At 43.0% G+C, this 15,989-nt stretch overlaps 1 protein-coding gene across 5 annotated transcripts in view; it reads left to right on the top strand.

Moving 5' to 3' along the window:
* GBE1 (1,4-alpha-glucan branching enzyme 1) overlaps positions 1–15,586 on the top strand; it is a 221,155-nt gene extending 205,569 nt beyond the window's left edge. For 3 of the 5 annotated variants that reach the window (XM_089682912.1, XM_089682915.1, XM_089682917.1), the window contains exons 17-18: positions 404–487; positions 15,119–15,586. In XM_089682912.1, the coding sequence (XP_089539038.1) occupies positions 404–457 (54 nt within the window). In that variant the 3' untranslated portion in view covers positions 458–487; positions 15,119–15,586. The other 2 variants (XM_089682913.1, XM_089682914.1) reach the window with 2 other exon arrangements.
* Positions 15,587–15,989: the final 403 nt, after the last annotated feature.

Genomic DNA, 15,989 nt, shown 5'->3' with positions numbered 1-15,989 from the left:
TTATGGACTTTCAATTAAAAGGCTTGTTATGCTTCTGTTCTGTAGTGTACAACAAAACACAGGTAATCTGCCATGTTACTCAACCAATCTAATTTGTTGCTCTGAACCTTTTTTTTTTTCCTTTTTTAGCTGCAAATTATAGATTATAAGAGATGTGATAACACCACACCTTCTAGTCCTCTTACTGAAAGCACAATTTAATACTTTTGTTTTTTCAGCTCTTCTAGATGACTTGCTGCACTCTAGTGGTTAACATTTACCACTTCACTTAACGCTTCACTTTTCTTACTTTTTTCTTACAACACTCACACAATAGGAATTTACCGATATTCTGGTTATTTGTAAAAATATACCCTTTGCTAACATTTTACCTGTCTTTCTGATTTGTTTTTTTCCATTCCAGGTCTACATTCCATGCAGAGTGGCTCTTGTTTTTCAAAACGTGGACAATTACTGAGGAGCACAGTGGCATCTTTATCTAAACAATGTAAGCTCAAGGTGTTTAGAAACAGAATCATTCACACAATGCCGAGTGTCATAGAATGTGCTCAGGGTTATTTACAGAACTTTAATGGATAGAGATTGCAGGCTGAATTATCCTATACTGAAAGAGATGGCAAACATTTGGAGAGAGAATAGTGTTTTTGAAAATGTTTTACAAAACAGAATTCAGGAATGTTATTTTGTGCTGGTTGCATGCAAAATGTAAACTGAAGGCTGAAAGGGCTATGCCACACGGGGATCAATTGCAGGCTGTAATACAGTGGAAGTCCAGGGACCAAACAGTTGTAAAATTGCTTTTAAATAACTCTGGTCTAGTTAAAACAGTACATTTGAAAATTCAATCTGTAAGCATATATAAATGGTTAAAGAACTTTAAGGACTTTTTGAAATGTAAACTGTCCATACAGCAAAACCTCAGTGCAGTCTCAGGATAACAACATTCTTTATGATAAAACACTTTTGTGTATGAATGCTTGAAGCCAGTCATTTACATTTCAGAGGATTCAAACATTTTGGACTTGTGTATGACCATTTCTTATCCTCCAGGATGTCATATCTGAGCAGGTGTCAACCAGGGGGATCAAAGCTCTGCTATTATGAATCAATAGGATTCTTCACATCTGTGCTATATGCACAGCGGTATCCAAACAGACCTATGACTTCCTGCTGCCGACCAGGGTTCCTAAGGCCAAGCTGGACCAATCCATGTCTCCAAAGTGGTTAGATATACCACTTAATTCTTTTTTTTTTTTTTCAATGAATTGAAAGAGCTTTTTTTTTCATAGAGGATAACACCTCCCATCAGTCTATTTTCTGAAGTGAAGTTGGGAACTTAACCATAGAGGTACACCGGAGGTGTTATTCTCCATAAACAATAAAGTTTTTTAATTTCTCTACTCTGTATATTTAAGAAACAATTTTATTTGAGAAATGTGTGACTTTGAATGTGCCAAAAGAGGACATAAATGTCACAATAAAATAGTATAACGCAATATCAATATCTGCGCTAATGGACCAATACGCTATCAAAACTATACATGTGTGGCTGTTTTCACCCCTTTTATATCCCCAAGGACATAAAAATGCAATATCAAATAAATGGTGTGGCGCTGAAAACGCATCCTATGAATACTGTGTATACCTACAAGTGCTTACTTAATAATAAAGTGACAAAATGCACAGTGGCAAAATCCGAACTATAAGACACCTCCCTCATCACAGGGAGTGGCTCCTAAATCACTAAAATATCTGAATATAATGTGTAAATTCTACTACTACATACACTATATTGTCAAAGGTATTGGGACACCCCTCTAAATCATTGGATCCAGGTGTTCCAATCACCTCCATGGCCACGGGTGTATAAAATTAAGCACCTAGGCATGGAGACTTTCTACAAACATTTTTGAAAGAATGGGTCACTCTCAGGAGCTTAGTGAATTCTAGCATGTTACCATGATAGGTTACCACCTGTGCAATAAGTCCATCTGTGAAATTTTCTTGCTATTAAATATTCCACGGTCAACTGTTAGTCGTATTATAACAAAATGGAAGCAACTGGGAACAACAGCAACTCAGCCACGAAGTGGTAGGCCATGTAGAATGACAGAGCGGGGGCAGCGCATGCTGAAGCGCACAGTGCACAGAAGTCACCAACTGTCTGCAGAGTAAATAGCTAAAGACCTCCAAACTTTGTGTGATCTTCAGATTAGCACAATAACAGGGCGTAGAGAGCTTCATCGAATGGGTTTCCATGGCCAAGCAGCTGCATCCGAGCCTCACATCACTTCTCTGTCTGGCAATCCGATGGACATGTCTGGGTTTGACGTTTGCCAGGAGAACGGTACTTGCCTGATTGCACTGTGCCAAGTGTAAAGTTTGGTGGAGGAGGGATTGTGGTGTGGGGTTGTTTTTAAGGGGTTGGGCTTGGCCCCTTAGTTTCAGTTAAGGGAACTCTTAAGGCGTCAGCATACCAAGACATTTTGGTATATTCATGCTCTCAACTTTGTGGGAACAGTTTGGGGATGGCCCCTTCCTGTTCCAACATGACTGCGCACCATTACACAATGAAAAGTCCATAAAGACATGGATGAGCAGGTTTGGGGTGGAGGAACTTGACTGGCCTGCACAGAGTCCTGACTTCAACCCAACAGAATACTTTGAGATGAATTAGGGTGGAGACATCAGTGTCTGACCTCACAAATGCGCTTCTGGAAGAATGGTCAAACATTCCCATAGACACAGTCATAAACCTTGTGGACAGCCTTCCCAGAAGATTTGAAGCTGACATAGCTGCAAAAGGGTGTGCCAACTCAGTATTGAACCCCACGTACTAAGACTGGAATGCCGTTAAGTTTCTGTGTTTAAAGGCAGGCTTCCCAATACTTTTGGCTATATAGTGTGTGTGTGTGTGTGTATATATGTGTGTGTATGTATATATATATATATACATACACAGTGCTCGGCATAAATGAGTACACCCCTTTTTAAAAGTAAGATTTGAATCAATATCTCAATGGACACATGAACAGTTTTCAAAATTTTGACAAAACTAAGTTTTATAGAACATTTGTTTAGCTCATTATATGAAAGTAAGGTTAATAATGTAACCTAGATTACAAAATATTCAGTTTTACTCAAGTTAGTTGATGCAAAAATGAATACACCCTACATCAAAAACTGCATCTAGTATTTGTATGACCTCCATGATTTGTAAGGACAGCACCAAGTCTTCTAGGCATGGAATGAACAAGTTGGCAATATACTGCAACATCTATTTCCATTCTTCAAAAACGACCTCTATTAGAGCCTGGATGCTGGATCAAAAGTGATGCTCAATTTGTCTCTTCAGAATTCCCCATAGGTGTTTGAATGGATTCAGATCAGGAGACACACTTGGCCACTGAATCGCTTTCACCCTGTTCTTCTTCAGAAATGCAACAGTGGCCTTAGATTTATGTATTAGATCATTGTTGTGTTGGAAAAGTGCACAACGAACGAGGGCACAGAGTTTTTTTTAGCATCTTTTCTTTCCATATAGAGGAGTACATCTGTGAATTCATGATATCATCAATGAAATGCAGCTCCCCAACACTAGCAGCACTCATGCAGCCCCACAGAAGGACACTGCCACCACCATGTTTCACTGTATGCACAATGCATTTTTCTTTGTACTCCTCACCTTTGCAGCGCCATACAGTTTTGAAGTCATCCGTTATAAAAACATCTTATCTTGGTCTCATCACGCCGGAGTACAGAGTCCCAGTAGTCTTCTTCTTTTTCAGCAAGGGCCCTGGCAAATTCTAGGTGGGCTTTTTAGTGAATGGGCTTTAGAATAGACTTCCTTCGTGGATGACACCCATGCATGCCATTCCTCTGCAGTGTACACCATATTGTGTCACAGGAAACAATCACCCAAGTTTGGCTTTCTACTTCTTTAGCTAACTGCAGTGAATTTGCATAGCGATTTTCTTCAACCGTTCTCATCAGAAGATGCTCTTGTCGAGGTGTTAACTTCCTTGGACAGCCTGGACTCCATGAGATGGTTGCAGTTCCATCTTTGTTAAATTTTTGTATCACTTTTGCTACACTATTCTGACTGATAAGTAAAGCTTTGCTGATCTTCTTGTAGCCTTCACCTTTCTTGTGTAAAGAAATTATTTTCTTTCTCAGGCCTTGTGACATTTCTCTTCTATGGGGGGCCATTGTTGACAGCATGAAATGTGAGGGGTTTTTCTTTGTTAAGTAACACCCTTTTATAGTCAACTGTCTGCTGGACACCTGTTTAATGAATAATTAGGCTCACCTGTAGTTGAATTCTTGTTCATTAGGATTTTGTTGTCTAAAATGTAGCTTTGCTCCTAAGACTTTCATTGGGGTGTTTTCATTTTTGCAACATGGTCTTGAATGAATTTGTTAGGAAAAATACTTTTTTGTGTGTGCAAATTAACAAAGCTTGTTTGCAAGCAATGGCCCACATTTGCGGTAGTATGTCGTAGTATAATGTCCCATAGAAAATATTGATTCAGAAAGGAAAGTAAAGGTTTTCTGACAAATCTGTCGGGGTGTACTCATTTAAGCCGAACACTGCATATGTATGTGTGTGTGTGTGTATGTATATATGTGTGTATGTATATATATGTGTATGTATATGTGTATATATATATATATATATATATATATATTGTAACAGGGTTAGCTCGGCAGCGGGTGTGTGTGACCCCCTGGATGGGTGCACAACACAAAAAAAAGATAGGCACAGCACAACAATAGTGGAGGTGAAAACAAACAGGTGCAATTTATTTACAATATTTACAGAAAAAATGATAAACAAAAAGAGACATCAAAATAAATCCTGGCCAACTTGGCTACTTACTGCAACAACAGCTTTTCCCTAGCTACCCACTAGGTACAGCCTGCTGCTATACCTAGTTGCTAGTACTGGGAGGTTAGCCACACAGGCTTTGGTCTCTCTGCACACAGATAACAGGTCAGCTCCCCAGACAGTTCAGGCACAGATCTGGTTCCAGGGTGGAGCAACTCCCTAAGCACTCTGGGAAGCTTTATACAAGTGTTAATGAGCCCACTACCTTCAGCTGGGCTCATTATCTCAGTGCTGAAGGACTCAGCACTTCCCTCTAGTGGTACAAATCCCCATAAACCCTGAATCTCGGACAAATATATCGTCCATCCAGGACGCAACCAGGTGATTTCACCTGCCTACTGTCACATACCCCCCCCCTCTTGTTTCAACCTTGGGGTTGTAACACCAGTAGCCAGGCAGGCATGTACCCGGGATAAAGCATCCACATTTCCCATCTGAACACCGGGGCGATGCTTCACCGTGAAGGTAAATTCCTGTAGGGCCAGAAACCACCTATTTACCCTTCTATTGGTCTCCTTATTTTGAGCCATCCATTTCAAGGGAGCGTGATCTGTGATCAGGTCAAAATGTCTGCCCAGCAGATAGTACCGAAGGGAATCTAGGGCCCACTTTACCGCTAAACACTCCTTCTCAATCGTGGCGTAATTTTCCTCGTGAGACTTTAGCTTTCGGCTGAGATAGATTACCGGGTGCTCCTCCCCCTGCCAAACCTGGGACAGCACTGCTCCTAAGCCAACATTGGATGCATCTGTCTGGACCACAAAGTCTTTTGAGAAGTCTGGTGAGTATAGGACTGGCTGGCTACATAAAGCCCTTTTTAAAGACAGGAAGGCTGCTTCAGCCTCAGGGGACCACTTAACCATGAGAGACTCCTTCCCTTTTGTCAGGTTGGTTAGGGGTACTGCCATAGAAGCAAAATGGGGAATGAATCGCCGATAGTAGCCAGCAATTCCTAGAAAAGCCCGTACCTGCTTTTTGTTATTTGGGCGTGGCCAATTCTGTATTGCTTCCACTTTGTTTATCTGAGGTTTTATTACCCCTCTCCCAATAGTGTACCCCAGGTACTTGGCCTCCTCCTGTCCAATCGTACACTTCTTTGGGTTGGCCGTAAACCCAGCTTTCCATATTGAGTCTAGCACAGCCTGAACTTTTGGCAAATGTGAGGCCCAGTCTGCGCTATGGATAATCACATCGTCCAAGTACGCTGCAGCATACTTCTGATGGGGACGAAGAATCTGATCCATTTTTCGCTGAAAGGTGGCCGGTGCATTCTGTAACCCGAACGGCATTCTTTTATACTGGAATGACCCTTCTGGGGTAACAAATGCAGTCTTCTCCTTTGCCGACTTAGCTAGGGGAATTTGCCAATAACCTTTCGTCAAGTCTAGTGTTGTCATGTACCGGGCTGCTCCCAGTCGGTCGATTAGTTCATCTATCCTTGGCATGGGGTAGGTGTCAAATTTTGTAACTTTATTCAACTGTCGAAAGTCGTTACAAAATCGCCAGCTCCCATCTGGTTTGGGCACCAACACTATGGGGCTGGACCAGTCACTTTGGGACTCCTCTATCACCCCCAAATCTAGCATTCTCTGTACTTCCCCACGTATTGCCTCCCGTCGAGCCTCTGGGATTCTATAGGGTTTCAGTTTTACTCTTTCACCCGGTGGGGTGATAATGTCATGCTCCACCCCCGAGGTTTGTCCCGGCAGCTCAGAAAAAACCTCTGTGTTGCGGAGCACAAACTCTTTAGCCTCCTGTTTTTGAATTGTAGACAAGGTGACTGCTATTCCAACCTCCGGAACCAAGCAGTTAGATGGCGCTGGTGACAAACCCTCAGCAACTAGGGATTCCCTGTCCCTCCAGGCCTTTAGCAGATTGATGTGGTAGATCTGCTCCGGTTTCCGCCTTCCTGGTTGTCTGACCCTGTAATTCACCTCACTCACTTTCTCAATCACCTCGTATGGGCCATGCCATTTGGCCAGGAATTTGCTTTCAACCGTAGGGATTAGCACTAGCACTCTATCTCCTTCAGCAAACGACCTGGTCCGGGCCCCCCGATTGTACACTCTCTGCTGCGCTAACTGTGCTTGGGACAAATGTTCCTTTACGATAGGCATGACCTGGGCAATTCTATCTTGCATTTGGGCGACGTGTTCAATCACACTCCGGTGGGGAGAACTCTCACTTTCCCAAGTTTCCTTGGCGATATCTAACAGCCCCCTTGGGTGTCTCCCATAGAGCAACTCAAATGGTGAAAACCCTGTGGAGGACTGGGGTACCTCCCGGATGGCAAACATCAAATAGGGTACTAAATAATCCCAACCCTTTCCATCCTTATCTACCACCTTCCTTAGCATTTGTTTCAGGGTTTTGTTGAACCTTTCCACCAACCCGTCAGTTTGGGGATGATACACAGAGGTGCGCAACTGTTTTACCTTGAACAGTTTGCAGAGCTCTTTCATCACCCGGGACATAAAGGGGGTTCCCTGGTCCGTCAGCAGTTCCTTTGAAATACCCACTCGGCTGAAAACGAGGAATAGCTCCTTAGCTATTGTCTTGGCAGAGGTATTTCGGAGTGGAATTGCTTCTGGATAGCGGGTGGCATAGTCGAGTATGACCAACAGGTACTGATGCCCCCTAGCGGATTTCACCAGCGGACCTACCAAATCCATGGCAATCCTTTCAAAGGGGACCTCAATGATGGGAAGAGGTACCAGTGGACTACGGAAATGGGGCATAGGGGCCGACTTCTGGCACACAGGGCAAGAGGAACAGTAATTTTCCACCTCCTTAATGACCCCAGGCCAATAGAACCGCTGCAGTACTCTTTCCCGTGTTTTCTCCGCCCCCAAATGACCCCCAAGGATGTGTCCATGGGCCAACTCCAACACCAACTTCCTGTAAGGTCTGGGCACCACCAGTTGCTCAATGGTTTCTTCTGCCCCCTGAGCAACTCGATAGAGTAGGTCCCTTTCCACAAGGAAGTATGGATAAGCAGCAGTTTTCTCAGGACTCACTAGTTGGCCATCTACTTTTACTACATTTTCCCGGGCTTTTATCAGCGTGGGGTCTTTCAGCTGTTCGGTGGCAAAATTTTCCCTATGCACCTCTAAGTCCGAGAAATCCAAAACCGGCAGATTTTCATCTGAGGAGGTGGGCTCCTCCCCAGTTCCTTGGGTCTCCCCAGCTAGTACCGACAAGGGGAACTTGGGAGAGACCTCACCACACTCAGACGCTTTCTGGGATTCACCTTCCTGGTCTGCAGGGGAGACAGTGGGGGGGTCAGAACAATCCCAGAGTTCCCAGAATTTTGGAAAATCCCTCCCCACAATGGCATCATGTGGTAAATGAGGTACCAATCCTACCTGATGAGACAGGTTACCTTTGGGGGTCTCAAAAAACACAGTAGCCACGGGATACTCCCTAGTGTCCCCATGCACACAAATCACTGCCACCTTTTTATGCCCAGAGACCTTTGTAGTGACCATCTCCTCTCTTATCAAGGTTACCAAGCTACCTGAATCCAGCAACCCCACAATATTTTTTCCATTAACAGTCATTTTGCACAAATGTTTCTCAGTGCCCGGGCTGGCCGTGCATACCACTGTCGCAAACAGCGACTGACGTCTATTGCTCAGAAAGTCACACTGCATAGGCTCATCCACCACTGGGCAATTAGCTGCAATATGTCCCTCTTGCCGGCGGCGGTAACAAATAATTTTTTTCACCGCTTCTTGCGGCCTTGGCCTTCCTGGCTGCTCTTGCCAGACATTGGGTAATACTCCCACCCTCTCACTCTCTCCACCCTCACCCCTTGTAGTCATCTTACCCGCCGCTGGGGATGGTCTGGTCTTAGGGTGGAAAGTCCGTGAGTCTCTGGAAGAGGAGGTCAGGTTCTCAGTAGCCAAGTATCTCTCCACTAGATCCACCAGCTTGTCTGCAGTTTCTGGGTCTCCATGGCTGACCCACTTTTGAATAGTATTAGGCAGAGACCTTAGGAACCGATCCATGACGACACGTTCCACAATTTTTGGGGCGGTCAAAGTCTCTGGCTGCAGCCACTTCCTGCTCAGGTGAATGAGATCATACATCTGTGACCTGGGAGGTTTCCCAAGCCGAAAAGTCCAATTATGTACCCGCTGAGCACGGACAGCGAGGGTAACACCCAACCGGGCCAAAATTTCCACTTTTAGCACATCATAGTTTTTGGCTTGGTCTGGCTCCAGGTCATAGTAAGCTTTTTGCGACTCTCCAGTTAATAATGGGGCCATCAATCCAGCCCACTGTTCTTTAGGCCACTTTTCCCTTTCAGCAGTCCTTTCAAAGGTGGTTAGAAACACCTCCGGATCATCCTCTCCTGTCATTTTTGGCAATAAACGGCCCACAGAAAATGATGGTGTTTTACCAGAATCATCACCAGCCTCAGTCTGCTGCCTCTGCTGGAGCTGCTTCAAAACAGCCTCAATTTGTTTCTGGTGTTTCTGGTCCTGTTGCACCAGCAATTCCCTATGGCGGACCTCTGCTTGTTCCAAGGCCTTCTGCTGGGCTGCAATGCTCTGCTGGAAACTTGCATTTGCCTGCTGTTGATTGGCATTTGCCTGTTGTTGATTGGCATTTGCCAGAGCCAACTGTCTGATTATCTCCTCCATGCTGGCCTTTAGTTACCACAACTGCCCGCATCCTCCACCATATGTAACAGGGTTAGCTCGGCAGCGGGTGTGTGTGACCCCCTGGATGGGTGCACAACACAAAAAAAAGATAGGCACAGCACAACAATAGTGGAGGTGAAAACAAACAGGTGCAATTTATTTACAATATTTACAGAAAAAATGATAAACAAAAAGAGACATCAAAATAAATCCTGGCCAACTTGGCTACTTACTGCAACAACAGCTTTTCCCTAGCTACCCACTAGGTACAGCCTGCTGCTATACCTAGTTGCTAGTACTGGGAGGTTAGCCACACAGGCTTTGGTCTCTCTGCACACAGATAACAGGTCAGCTCCCCAGACAGTTCAGGCACAGATCTGGTTCCAGGGTGGAGCAACTCCCTAAGCACTCTGGGAAGCTTTATACAAGTGTTAATGAGCCCACTACCTTCAGCTGGGCTCATTATCTCAGTGCTGAAGGACTCAGCACTTCCCTCTAGTGGTACAAATCCCCATAAACCCTGAATCTCGGACAAATATATCGTCCATCCAGGACGCAACCAGGTGATTTCACCTGCCTACTGTCACAATATATACACACACACTCTCCTTGTGCAACTCTGTATAAGTGCAAGTCACAACATTTCTATTGTTCAAATATTACATAAAGTGCAATATAAATTACAGTACTTTTAGTATACTTTACTATACACTGTAGTACGTAGGACATAATTTAAAAAAGTTAGAGATAATCACTAAGTAGTACGATTTCTGTTACACAAATTCAAGGTGTCTTATGTGTACACAGATGTTATTGTAAGTAGTGGTTGCAATACAGAAAAAAAAAAAAAGCTACTTACAATAACATCTGTGTAAACATAAAACGCCTTGATTTGGTATAAGGGAAATTGTACTACTTCTAGTAAATATATCTCACTATTTTAAAATTATGTCCTATGTGTTTCAGTGTATAATAAAGTATGCTATTTTATGTGTGTCCTTTTTTTGGCACGTTTCTCAAAAAATGTTTCTTGAATTGTTACGGGAAGTATTGCCTTTTGGCCTTCCCTCTTTCTATTACATCTCTATATTCTTTGTATATCTAATCATTTTAAGCAAGTGGACAGATTCCACTCGGCTTGAGCAACCATGGCTGACAACTGGAAGCCATAGGTCTGCCTGGACAGGGGTCACTTTGGAAACATATGTTTAGCATTTCAGTGGTGTGAAATAACTTTGTATATCTAAGTAAGATGCCAGCAAGTTTAATGCAGAGAAATGGGGCAGAACAAACACTATATTCAGGATGTCAGACATTGCCTTAGCTCTACTTGCATTGTAAGGAAATTAGGTACAAATGTCACAGTTAAGACGGCCATAGACAGAGTGATTTTCTTTCCTGCAACCATGAATTGCAGGAAAGAAAATCACTTAATTCCCCATCAACAAGTCAGTGGAGCCATTGTTTTCTCCCAGCAGGTGTAGCCTTTCCCTCCAGGAGAACACAGTGATTACTGCTAGCAGCTATTATAGCCACTAGCAATAATCACATATAAAATCCAGCAGGTTGGTTGTCCCTGCTGAACCGGCTGAGATTTGATCCGTTTATGCTTGCTTTAGTAGTCTTTGTTGTCTGCATCTAAGGTCTACACTCATCGCTCACTTTATTAGGTACACCTTGCTAGTACTGGGTTGGAATCCTTTGCCTTCAGAACTGCCTTAATTCTTTGTTGAATAAATTCAAGGTGTTGGAAACATTCCTCAGAGATTTTGGTACATATTGACATGAAAGCATCATGTAGTTGCTGGAGATTTGTTGGCTCTACATCCATGATCTCACGTTCCACCACATCCCAAAAGTGCTCTTTTGGACTAAGATCTGGTGACTGTGGAGGCCATTGGAGTACAGTGAACTCATTGTCATGTTCAAGAACCCAGTTTGAGATGATTTGAACATTGTGACATTATCTTGATGGAAGTAGCCATCCACAAGAACAGTAAAGATAATCTCCACAAAGTATTGGCAATTGGAAGCATAGGGGTTGCTTTACGAAAGGCAAATAGGTTGTTCACTTTGCAGGGGAATTTGCGCTTTCCAAGGAAATTATCCCTTAATTTGGTAAATGTGTTAACATTTCATTGTGCAAAGAATCTCATGCAGTAAAAAGAGAAACATTGTTTTTGCTTCACATACTTGGATGATGGAAGTCAACAGAGTTAACTAAGCTAAAGCTAAGGGAAAACTCCCTGCAAAGTTCAAAATCTCTTGCATAGTGAACAACCTATTTGTCTTTAGTAAGTCAACCCCTTAGGATTATCTTAAAAAGAAACAAATCTTACACACAATGGTTTTAGTTTTTCTAAAATTGCACATGATTTTGGTTCTTTATGACTAATAAATCCCCACGTTGTTTAACCCATAGACTTTGCTGGTATGTTTACATTTTGCTTCAACAGTTGTGCGTGTAGGTGATTTTTTTATAACGTTTGTGGCTTGAACCTTAATCAGTGTTGTACAACTTTTGGATATTGTACAAAACCACTTAATTTAATGCACATTATAGCAATTGTGCTGTGTACAGGGATCTTGTAACTTGCCAGTACTATTCATTGCACTTGTTTTGGTGTTTGTTTGCTCTATTTGGTTTATTTAAAGCAACACTGCCATTGAAACTGTATATTCATTTATCTTTATTTTCTTTTGAAAGTTAGTGTCTTCTCTGTTTATTTGCCTTTAAAAGACTATAATATATAACTGAAGGAATTTCTCTATGCTGGTTGGTTCTATCAACCTTTACTGAACATACCGTATTTTCCGGCGTATAAGACGACTGGGCGTATAAGACGACCCCCTACTTTTCCTGTTAAAATATAGGGTTTGAGCTATACTCGCCGTATAAGACTACCCCTCTTCCAACGCACACCAAATAAAAATGAAAAAACATCAGATTTGATTTCAATATGGTATGCTATTTCAGTATGGTATTCCAATGATGGGATGCTATTCCTCCCACTGACACCAATGATGAGGCACTACTCCTCCCACTGACACCAATGATGGGGCACTATTTCATCCACTGACACCAATGATGGGGCACTATTCCTCCCACTGATACCAATGATGGGACACTATTCCTCCCACTGACACCAATGATGGTGCCCCATCATTAGTGTCAGTGTGTGAGGAATAGTGCCCCATCATTAGTGGGAGGAATAGTGCCCCATCATTAGTCAGTGGGAGGAATAGTGCCCCATCATTGGTGTCAGTGGGAAGAATCGTGCCCCATCATTGGTATCAGTGGGAGGAATAGTGCCCCATCATTGGTGTCAGTGGGAGGAATAGTGCCCCATCATTGGTGTCAGTGGGAGGAATAGTGCCCCATCATTGGTATCAGTGGGAGGAATAGTGCCCCATCATTGGTATCAGTGGGAGGAATAGTGCCCCATCATAGGTGTCAGTGGGAGGAATAGTGCCATATCATTGGTATCAGTGGGAGGAATAGTGCCCCATCATTGGTATCAGTGGGGAGAATAGTGCCCCATCATTGGTGTCAGTGGGGAGGAGGAATAGTGCCCCATCATTGGTATCGGTGGGGAGAACAGTGCCTCATCGTTGGTGTCAGTGTGGAGGAGGAATAGTGCCCCATTGTTAGTGTCAGTGGGGGAGAGGAGCGGCTGCTCCTTCTTCCAGTTCGGCCGCTCGATTTTCGCGGGGCCGCTCGGCTCCGCCTCCTCGCCGGTGATTGGCCGCCTGTGTGCCTTTCCAGTGCTGGCGCCCAATCACCGGTGAGGAGGAGGAGCCGAGCGGACGCGTGACCATCGAGCGGCCGAACTGAAAGAAGGAGCAGCCGCTTCCTGGACCGGATCGTCGTGGGACCGGAGCCTGGTAAGGTACAGCAGCCCCTCTATCCAACCCTGTACTTTGTGTCCGTTGGAGGAGGAGGGGGGCGGCGCCGCGCCGCCCCTCGAAAAAGTGCCGCCCTGACACCGGCTCGCACCGGCGTATAAGACGACCCCCGACTTTTCAGAAGATTTTCAGGGGTTGAAAAGTCGTCTTATACTCCGGAAAATACGGTAAATGAAAGTTACAGGGGTGTCACAGCAAACAATATTTAAAAAGAAAAATGGGGAACAGCATTTTTTACCATGCAGCCTTCTTTTGCCTGTGATGGCAGCTTAAGCAGATTTATGTGGGCTGTTATATAAATGTCAGATATCTCAACTTCTGTGTAGGTGTAAGAACTTTTACACTGATTACAGTTTAAATTCCTGGTTTTTTTTTTTTTCTTTCAAGCAATGCATATAATATATTAGAGACCTCAAGACCTAAGAGAACATCACATTGGAGTCTTGAAATTTTTGAGCATCTCTACTTTACCTTCCCAGAGCTCTTGTGTGCCCATATCTGTCATTGGCCAATTAGCTTTCTGTGTCAAGAACCCTGTGCCAAAGTGTTTAGGCACATTGCTAAGCTGTGTACAAGAGTTACAAAAATGGAACACTATTTAGATAATAACTCATCTGCCTGACTACCAAATCTACTATTTGAAGCTAGAGAAGGCTCGAAGAAGGGGCTGTTGCATTAAAACGGAGAACAGCATGCTTGAATCTCTTGCTGGGTGTGTGCTTTAAAGCCTAAGTTTAGATTTAAATAAATAAACATGGAGATTACTTACTATAAGTGTGACATGTCCCTTGTGCTGCTGTCTCCTGGTTTAGTAAATGTCTTCCTCCTCTGAACCTTCCACTAACTCATCACTATAATCTTCCGGTGCAGCAGGCGGTTAGAGATGAGTGAGCTGTGATATTCACTCACCAAGAGTGCCCAACTATGCCCACCCCTACTCCATTCATGGAAGCTGTACTATAGCATCTGTATTCACTATCTCTAAACCGAGGCGGTGTGGATGAGTACAAAATCCATCTCCGCCCATTCTTAGATTGCATTTCAATCATAGACAGCTATAGACAGCTTGCATGAATGGAGGAGGTGGGCATAGTCAAGCATGTCACAGCTTCCTCGGCTCTATTAACCTCACTGTAAGATTATGGTGGGGGGGGGATGGGGCAAATCGGAGTAAAAAGATTTCTAGTAAACCAGGAGACAGCAGCACAATGGACACATTACACTGATAGTAACATAGTTTGTGCTATTTTTATTTTTTTTTATTAAGCTTAGGCTTTAAAAGTGAAGCAAAAGTGCCTGCTGTAAGAAAATAAAGGGAAATAGGTTTTGGATAGCCCGTGTAGGTGTATAATTCTATCTACCCTTTTCTAAACCTGGCCCCACATGTTACTCTCTGTACAATCTTCTTTAGATCTAAATAGATTGGATTGTTAAGCTAGGCCCTTGGACTGCACAGTTGTAAATCTTAAGGTGTTTGTTGTACAAGTTGATTCAAAAGTATATGACTCGTTTTTCAGATGATCTACCTTGGAACTAATTTTTCTTCTATTTTTTTTTCCATTCATTTTATTTTCCAACATTCTTTATTTATTAAAATTGAACTGGAATCTGGTTGTTTTTTGCTCTGCTGTGCTGAAGTATTTATATATATATTTTGCTTATTTTCTCATTTTAGGTTCCGCCTTCTTTAGTGTTTTGACAAATATAATGTGTTTACAATAATCAGTATTTGTAAAGTTTTATCATAATTTTTTCCATCAACATATGAAATGAATACCTCTACCTGAATGAAAAGCAATAACGTGCGATGTGTACAGTGGTCCATGATGACAGAACAGTTCTGACTTGTATGTGAAAAGCACTGCGTACTTTTCAAAGCCAGCGTATGCATGCTCTTTATCGGTTTCAGTGCTGTGTTACTGTAGTATTAACCAATACACAAGCAATTTAGTTGTTTAGAATTGTACTCAAGACACTTTGCACAAAATACACCATCTGTCACTTTATTTTGTGAAATAGAATTGGGGGGTATCTTGCAAATGTCACTTGTGAATTTCTTATTAATATCAATACATGGTCACCAGCTGTTTTAAATACAATGGGGCAAAAAGTATTTAGTCAGCCACCAATTGTGCAAGTTCTCCCACTTAAAAAGATGAGAGAGGCCTGTAATTGGCATCATAGGTAGACCTCAACTATGAGAGACAAAATGAGAAAAAAAATCCAGATAATCACATTGGCTGATTTGGAAAGAATTTATTTGCAAATTATGGTGGAAAATAAGTATTTGGTCAATATCAAAAGTTAATCTCAATACTTTGTTATATATCCTTTGTTGGCAATGACAGAGGTCAAACGTTTCCTGTAAGTCTTCACAAGGTTGGCACACGCTGTTGCTGGTATGTTGGCCCATTCCTCCATGCAGATCTCCTCTAGAGCAGTGATGTTTTGGGGCTGCCACTGGGCAACACGGACTTTCAACTCCCTCCAAAGGTTTTCTATGGGGTTGAGATCTGGAGACTGGCTAGGCCACTCCAGGACCTTGA

Source organism: Staurois parvus, unplaced genomic scaffold (genome assembly GCF_062004578.1).
Source record: "Staurois parvus isolate SC_StPar_1 unplaced genomic scaffold, SC_StPar_1.0 ptg000299l, whole genome shotgun sequence".
Classification (NCBI taxonomy): domain Eukaryota; kingdom Metazoa; phylum Chordata; class Amphibia; order Anura; family Ranidae; genus Staurois; species Staurois parvus.
Note: the sequence above shows the minus strand (reverse complement) of the source record. Positions and strands in the feature narration are given on the sequence as shown.